Source organism: Salvelinus sp. IW2-2015, linkage group LG26 (assembly GCF_002910315.2).
Source record: "Salvelinus sp. IW2-2015 linkage group LG26, ASM291031v2, whole genome shotgun sequence".
Taxonomy (NCBI): domain Eukaryota; kingdom Metazoa; phylum Chordata; class Actinopteri; order Salmoniformes; family Salmonidae; genus Salvelinus; species Salvelinus sp. IW2-2015.
The window spans coordinates 28149187-28157874 of NC_036866.1; the positions used below are offsets into that span (position 1 = coordinate 28149187).

The 8688-nt window shown below is 47.3% G+C and overlaps 1 protein-coding gene and 1 long non-coding RNA gene across 2 annotated transcripts in view; both read left to right on the forward strand.

Moving 5' to 3' along the window:
• LOC112067857 (uncharacterized) overlaps nt 1-2637 on the forward strand; it is a 7128-nt gene extending 4491 nt beyond the window's left edge. Inside the window, exons 2-3 of the long non-coding RNA XR_002893432.2 lie at nt 2095-2251; nt 2611-2637. This is a non-coding gene — a long non-coding RNA (uncharacterized lncRNA). The remainder of the gene's footprint in view (nt 1-2094; nt 2252-2610) is intronic.
• Nucleotides 2638-2862: 225 nt separating this feature from the next.
• The window catches only part of LOC111952771 (otogelin-like protein), a 13174-nt gene continuing 7348 nt past the window's right edge, over nt 2863-8688 (forward strand). Inside the window, exons 1-13 of the mRNA XM_024134600.2 lie at nt 2863-2973; nt 3116-3394; nt 3529-3646; nt 3773-3852; nt 3934-4775; nt 4910-5087; nt 5210-5352; nt 5489-5512; nt 5604-5696; nt 5799-5988; nt 6367-6726; nt 6870-7055; nt 7304-7516. Coding sequence (XP_023990368.2) covers nt 2937-2973; nt 3116-3394; nt 3529-3646; nt 3773-3852; nt 3934-4775; nt 4910-5087; nt 5210-5352; nt 5489-5512; nt 5604-5696; nt 5799-5988; nt 6367-6726; nt 6870-7055; nt 7304-7516 — 2743 coding nt within the window. The 5' untranslated portion in view covers nt 2863-2936. The remainder of the gene's footprint in view (nt 2974-3115; nt 3395-3528; nt 3647-3772; nt 3853-3933; nt 4776-4909; nt 5088-5209; nt 5353-5488; nt 5513-5603; nt 5697-5798; nt 5989-6366; nt 6727-6869; nt 7056-7303; nt 7517-8688) is intronic.

Below are 8688 nucleotides of genomic sequence, written 5' to 3' on the forward strand. Positions count from 1 at the left end.
CACACACACACACACACACACACACACACACACACACACACACACACACACACACATAAACCAGTACCATGGACAGCCACACCATATTTAGCTTACGATGTTTGGACTAAATCGTTTTTGGTATATTTTAGTTGTCAATGTATTAGATGTTCAAAATTCAAAAGGCACTCGCACATCTGAGCAATCTAATTTGCAGGTGCATGGCAACAATTGAACAAGATGAAGGAAAAAGTATTAGATGTTGAAATGGTGCTGGAATAGTGGAGGCAACGCCTGTTTTCTTTGCGACTTGCGGTAACTCTCCGTGGTTCTATATCAATAGTTGTTTAGTAGTCTGAAAATGTGGGAAACATTCATTTGCTTGACCATGCTGTAGGTCATGTAAGGGTTTGTGACATGCAATATGTTTTGTGGACTTCATCGGACAGATGAAACAAAGATGTGGTTGAATTTATTCTGACACTGTGTCTTCTTATTGTCTCAGCTATAGACCTATAAATCACGGTGTCAAGGCATATGAACTAACAGGTTATAGAACAAACAACGCAATTATCACAACACATAGGTTTTAATATGGCTTATTCCCCTGGCATTCCTTCCCCGTTGATTTTACCCACTCACTTAAATCTTCAACAAAAAGGGTCAGATGACAATTAGGGGAAAGAAAAAATAAATCTATTGAAGCCTAGGACTGAACACCTCCCTCTGCAATTGGATCCTGGACTTCCTGACAGGCCACCCCCATATGGTGAGGGTAGGCAACAACACATCCGCCACGCTGACCTTKAATACGGGGGCTTTCAGGGGTGCGTGTTTTGTCCCGTACTGTACTCCCTGTTCAACCATGATTGCATCTCAACCTACGACTCCAAAACCATCAAAAGTGTTGCTGATGACACGATGATGGTAGGCCTGATCACCAACGACAATGAGACAGGGAGGTCAGTGACAACCTCAACAAGACAAAGAAGCTGATCGTGGACTACAGAAAACGGAGGGCCGAGCACGCCCCCATCAACGGGTCGAGAGCTTCAAGCTCTTCACTGTTCACGTCACTAAAGAATTAATATGGTCCACACACACCAACACAGTCATGAAGAAAGCACAACATGGCCTCTTGCCCCTCAGGAGGCTGAAAAGATTTGGCATGGGACCTCAGATCCTCAAAAAGTTCTACAGCTATACCATCGAGAGCATCTTGACTGGCTGCTTCACCGCTTCATATGGCAACTGCTTGGCATCCAACCACAAGGTGCTACAGAGGGCAGTGCATATGGCCTAGTACATTACTGGGGTCGAGCACCCTGCCATCCTGTACCTCTATACCAGGTGGTGTCAGAGGAAGGCCCTAAAAACTGTCAATGACTCCAGCCACCCAAGTCATAGACTGTTCTCTCTGCTACCGCACGGCAAGTGGTACCGATGCACCAAGTCTGGAACCAACAGGACCCTGAACAGCTTCTACCCCCAAGCCATAAGTATGCTAAATAGTTAACAAAATAGCTACCCAGACAATCTCCATTGACCCTTTATGAACTAACTCTTTGACTCATCACATATGCTGCTGCTACTGTTTACTATCTATCCTGTTGCCTAGTCACTTTACCGCTACCTATGTGTACATATCTACCTCAATTACCTTGTACCCCTGCACATCAACTCAGTACTGGTACCCCGTGTATATAACGTTCCTCATTGTTTATTTCTTCCTTGTGTTATTCTTTTTCTATTTTGTCTCTCTGCATAGTTGGGAAGAGCCCATAAGTAAGCATTTCACTGTTAGTCTACACCTGTTTACGAAGCATGTGGCAAATAAAATGTGATTTGATCCCTGTGTTCCAGAGTTTAACCCACGTCTCATTGTTCTGATGTCCCATCACTCCTATTCACTCCCCTTCAACACACACAAACATGTCACTCATTCCTACCTACATTATTCACACACACTCCTAACCCACATCTAACCCCAATGACCTGTCTCCCACTCTAAACCCTCACTCACCCCCCAGGTAGATATGACCTGGTTCTAATGTACATCTGCAACCTGTGTGTGTGTGTGTTTTCATGTGTGTGTGTGTTTTTGTGTGTGTGTAGGTGGATGTATCATGGTTCTATAGGAACTGCTTGACAGACACMTGTAACTGTAACCGAGGCGGAGACTGTGAGTGTCTGTGTACGTCCATTGCTGCCTATGCACACACCTGCTGTCAACACGGTGTCACTGTGGTCTGGAGAAACCCCTCTGTCTGCCGTGAGTACAGACACACATACACACACAATGTGTGTCTGTTCCTCCGACTTTCTCTCTGTCTGTCAGCATAGGTGCTGGGTCAGTCAATGCTCCTACACGCCCGCATGCACACACACATGCCAGTACACAGAACTATAGAGTCCCCCCTCTGACCCTAAAATATTTATATCTGTCATCAAATGACCACAGATACATGTGCACACACACACACACATACACTCTTACACAATACCATGGTCTCTCTATCCCTGCTTGATCTACACAGTATGTCTTGGCTATGAAAGGCTACAGTACTATCACATACTGTACATATGTGATGTTGTATGTTTCTAAATGTTTGTACTTGTTTTTTCTTTCAGCCTATGATTGTGAATACTACAACCAAGGTCTGTTTGAACGCTAACCAAAATGACTCACAAAGGAACACCATTCAATCACACAAAAATACAAATACACATATACAAACTGAGCTACATAATATATTCACTCAACATTGAGAATATCCTCCACCTCTCTCTCTCTCTCCCTCTCTCCCTCTGTAGAGTTAGGTGAAGGACCGTTTTCGGTGGTCAGTGCTGTATATAACGCTACAGTCTTCGGTGTGAACAGAACCAGTGGGTCAGTGTTTCCTCTAGTTAGGGAGTTCGRAGGRGGGCTGCCTCCCCCTGGYCTACTCTTRAACTTCATGATCACAGCAGGACTACAGAAGGACCGCACATCACGTGAGTCTCTCTCTCACACACACACACACACACACACACACACACACACACACACACACACACACACACACACACACACACACACACAAAAATAAATACATCTCTAGTGAGCTTCACCCATATGTTAAACTCTGTATTACAGGTCTCCCGGTGGTCTCTCTGGAGTCAGCAGAGCGTCCTAACTACTTCCTCGTTGTGTCTGAGCGTACTGGGCTGCGGTTGGAGCAGTGGACCAGAGGGGAGGAGTTTGGCCACAGGGCTTCCTTCCTGCAGCACCAGGGGGTGTTCCTGCCTGGCCACACCTCTTTCGAGCTGATTGGCCAGCCAGGAGTGTTCCTGACTCTGACACGCACGTCTGCACGAGCTCAGAAATATGACAACTCTGACAACTTCAAGACCAGCAGCTCCTTTACTCTGGAGGGTTAGATAGAAATACAAATTCATAATACGCAGCACACACACAGTTTCTTTTACTGTAGTTCTTATGTGTATGTTCACAATATGTTTGTGTTACAGAGAGCAGTTACAATATGTTTGTGTATGTTTGTATTACAGAGAGCAGTTTTGTGATCCCGTACCGTATGATGTGTGAGTGGCGCTACCATGCATGTGCCAGTCCGTGTGTCCGTACATGCAGCGACCCCACTGCCACACGCTGCCACTTCCTGCCCCCGTAAGAACACGCCTAACATAGAAATGCACGCTTACAAACACACACTTACAACATGGTTATACACTGTAAGGGCATGATTAATACGCGCTTTGAACGTTTGTCCGTGTCTATATGTGTGTCTGGCAGGGTGGAGGGCTGTTTCCCTCGCTGCCCCAAAAACATGGTTCTTGATGAGGTCACCAGGAGATGTGTCTACACAGAGGACTGTGAGTAGAGTGTGCATCACACCAGGATCTGTAAAGTTACATCGTTTTTAGAGTAATGTATGTCTGTGTGTCTTTCCTCAGGTGTGTCCCTACCTCCCACTCCTACACCCTACGCCTTCGTAAACCGAACGACCACCACCCCAACTACTACTGCTGTTAGGCCTACTAGTACTACTACTACATCTAGGACCACTACTAGTAGTACCAGAACTACAACCAGTGCTGCCTCTACAACTGTTACTGCCACCAGAGCCCCCACTACACCCAGTACAGCCCACCTGACGGAGAGTTTCACTCCCACCCTTACCCCTCCTCGCTCCCCCTCTCCTCCTCCCCCTTCTCTGCCCGCACCCTCCACCCCCACTGTGACTGAGGACACCCCTTTACCTGCAGTCTCTCCCTCCATCTCCCCCTCTCCCTCCGCCACCATTACTAGCAGCACCACTGGGGTCACGACCCCGACCTTGACCCCTGCAGTGGTCACTAGAGTAACTATGGAAACGCCATCCCCTACTTCCCCCAGCCTGGTAGTGACCGAATCTACCACTCCTCCTCTTCTCTCTCCTGCTTCTCCCTCTCGCTCTCCCCCTCCTCCCCCTCCTACTACCCCTCCCCAGCCTTCCAGCTCCCCCTCAGCTCCCCCTATCTCCTCCCCCACTTCCTTTTCCCTTCCTCCCCCTCTCTCCTCCACCCCCACTCTGACCACCACAGAAACACACCGTCCTGTTGCTACGCCCACGGAGACTACCTCTGTATTCCCAGTCATTTATGACACCTCCGTTACCATGTCGACATCACCCCCCGAGACGACGGAGTCCATAACAACGGAAACAGCCACTAGCCCAGACTCCTCTCATACACCTGAGGCAGTCAGCATGCCGACAGTGCTGTCCCCCTTCCTCCTGCCCACCACCCCCTGCACAGTAAGAGCCCATCAGTGAGAGACAGTGTGTATGGACATGATAAGAGGGCCGAGCATGCAGCCCTGGAGAACTCCCTTTGCCAGTAGCTGATCTCTCTGATCTCCCTCTCTCTCGTCTCTCTCTGTTCTCTCCAGCCCCCGTATTCCTACCGTGTTGATGAGTGTGCAGAACTGATCTGTTTTAACGGGGAGCTGCTCCTCCATAACTCCTCCCTCCACTGTCGGTACAACACTACTCCTCCTCGCTGCTCTCTGCTGGGCATGGCTGTCCTCACCAACACCGACCCCTGCTGCCCGCTCTGGCAGTGCCCCTGTAAGAACACACACTACTGTACATACACACACACACTACATACATACCAACACACACACATTTTACAGACATACTGTGCTTGTGTGTGTTTGCCTATCCGTGCATGTGTGTGTATGTGTTAGGTCGCTGCTCTGTGATGTCAGACCTGCGTGTGATAACGTTTGACGGTAACAACGTGGCGCTGTATGATAACGGCTCCTACATCCTGGTCTACCTMCCCACAGAGAACATCATAGGAACAGTGAATAAATGCCCTACCAGCCAGGTACACACACACACACACAAGCTAAAACACACACACAAACTCTCTCTGTTTTAAATACACTCGCTATTATAAACTGTCATAGGATGCCAGAAGCACCTGATTCTGATTGGTTTACCTTTTCTTGTTTCATATTTAGAGCGTCAACTCCATCAGACGACCTGTGAGTTTCCTTTTAATATCTAATCGTGATCATTATCATAGTAATTATATGGTCATTATTACACTGTTTTACTTGGACATCTTTCTCTCAGAGCCCTAGTGGTGGAACGTCAGGTCTGTGTTTCAAGAACTTGAACATCACCACTCCCTCCTACAGGATCATCATCAACCGTCTTGACCGCAAGGTGACTATCACTGACCGCAACCGACTGACCACTGAACCATTACTGATCGCATACACTGTAGAACACAGCTCATGCTATATCTGTGTGTGTGTGGGTATACAGGTGTCAGTGAACCACATCAAGGCGCGGCTGCCTTTCTCCCGCCAGGCTCTGTCAGTAGAGGACACAGGCAGTATGTACCTGATCACCACTCCTGGAGGAGTCAACATACAATGGTACCACAGCACTGGCATCATGGTGCTGCAATACACCGCRCCCTCCAATACATCTGCTCCTACTAGAGGCCTCTGTGGTAAGACATCCATGAGCTAGATTTGGCATTTACTCTAACGCTTCCATCCTTCATTGTCAGATCAGGGATATGGGTTTGTTTTGAAGACGTCCACTAGCATGATTTAATGAACCTGGAGAAGAGAGAACGTTTCTCTCAGACCTTGCCCTATTCCTGGCCTATTTCTTCAGGGTGTGCGCATGTGGGCGTGCATTTGTTCATCCGTGCATGTTATGAACATAAGTGTATCCGTAACAGTTTTATAAATAAAGTATCAAGTTGTTTTAAATTGTGATCGAGAGTTGCGCCTCTTCCTTCTCAATGCTCATGCTATTATTTGGTTGCACCTTGTTTCACGMTGGTTGAGCACCTTTTACTCCCTGCTGGTGTGTCTCCCAGGGTGTTGTGACGGGAACCCAGCTGATGACCTGAAGCTGCCTAACGGTACGGTGGTGAGGGAGGTGGCGGACCTGGGTCTGTTCCTGCAGGCCTGGAGGGTCCACACCTCAGAGGACACGGAACACACACGACGCATCGGGGACAACTGTACCACTGGAGACTGCTCCACCTGTCTCTCCATGCTTAGACAGAGACCTTTCACTCCCTGCCACAGCAAGGTGTCTCCAGAGCAGTTCTGTGATGTGATGTGGGCAGGGGACCTCCACTATAAGGCCCACCAGTGTGACTTCCTGGCAGCCTACGTAGCTGTCTGCTACACTTACCAAGTCTGCATCAACTGGAGACGACACAACTTCTGCCGTAAGGACCTTGTACACACACACCAATACACACCAATACACAGACACATCAGGTCTGCATTAGCTGGTGATGACACAAATGTGTGTTCTTGCGGTGTGTGTGTGTGTGTGTGCGTTTGCGTGTGTGTGCATGTGCGTGTGTAGCATTGAGGTGTCCCCCAGGTAGGGAGTACCAGGCGTGTGTGTCGACCTGTACCACCCGGACCTGTCAGAACAGAGAGTTCTATGAGGAGACCACCTGCTCCCACATCAGAGAGGAGTGTGTGTGTCGCTCTGGAACCATCCTGCACCGAGCAGACTCCACTTACTGCGTCACAGAGGAGCAGTGTGGTGAGTATGTCAGCTCTATGTCAGCTGTATGCCAGCTCTATGTCAGCTGTATGTCAGCTGTATGTCAGCTCTATGTCAGTTGTATGCCAGCTCTATGTCAGCTGTATGTCAGCTCTTTGTCAGTGTATGTCTGCTCTAGTATGTCAGCTCTATGAGCTTGTGCTCTATATGACTCTTGTTATGGTTCTGCTTCTGTGTTTTTTAGAGTGTACTGATAATGTCTGTGGTGTCTGTATGTGTGTTTGTAGTGTGTACGGATAACGAGGGGTCTCCGCGGGCCCCTGGGGAGGTGTGGAACGGGTCATTGCGTGGCTGCTGTCTGTTCCGCTGCCTGGAGAACGGTTCTGTGGTGGCAGTAGAACCTGACTGCAGCTTTAGTCCCACTCCGCTGTGTGAGAGGGAGGGAGAGTACGTACTGGATGTCCTGGAAGAGGGGGCCTGCTGTCCCAAGAAGATCTGTGGTGAGGATACACACACACATGCATGCTTAGACACCTACATATACCATCGACTCTCTCTCTCTCTCTCTCTCTCTTTCTCAATTCAATTCAAGGGGCTTTATTGGCATGGGAAACATATGTTTACATTGCCAAAGCAAGTGAAATGGATAAACAAAAGTTAAATAAACAATAAAAAGTGAACAGTAAATATTACACTCACACAAGTTCCCAAAGAATAAAGACATTGTAACGGCCGTCTGAAGAAGAGGGAGTGGACCAAAGCGCAGCGTGGTAAGTGTTCATGCTTTCTTTATTAAAACWGAACACTAAATAACAAAAACAACAAAGAGAACGAACGAAACCGAAACAGTTCTGTCTGGTGCAGACACAAAACAGAAAACAACTACCCACAAAAACCATGTGGGAAAAAGCTACCTAAGTATGGTTCTCAATCAGAGACAACGATAGACAGCTGCCTCTGATTGAGAACCACACCCGGCCAAACAACAAAGAAATACAAAACATAGAAAATGAACATAGAATGCCCACCCAAGTCACACCCTGACCAAACCAAAATAGAGACATAAAAAACTCTCTACGGTCAGGGCGTGACAGACATGATGTCATATTATGTCTATATACAGTGTTGTAACATTGTGCAAATAGTTAAAGTAAAAAATGTCAAACAAATAATCATAAATATGGGTTGTATTTACAATGGTGTTTGTTCTTCACTGGTTGCCCTTTTCTTGTGGCAACAGGTCCCAAATCTTGCTGCTGTGATTGCACACTGTGGTATTTCACCCAATAGATATGGGAGTTTATCAAAATTGGATTTGTTTTCAAATTCTCGGTGGGTCTGTGTAATCTGAGTGAAATATGTGTCTCTAATATGGTTATACATTTGGCAGGAGGTTAGGAAGTGCAGCTCAGTTTCCACCTCATTTTGTGGGCAGTGTGCACATAGCCTGTCTTCTCTTGGGAGCCAGGTCTGCCTACGGCGACCTTTCTCAATAGCAAGGCTATGCTTACTGAGTCTTTACATAGTCAAAGCTTTCCTTAATTTTGGGTCAGTCACAGGGGTCAGGTATTCTGCCACTGTGTACTCTCTGTTTAGGGCCAAATAGCATTCTAGTTTGCGCAGTTTTTTTGTTAATTCTTTCCAATGTGTCAAGTAATTATCTTTTTGTTTT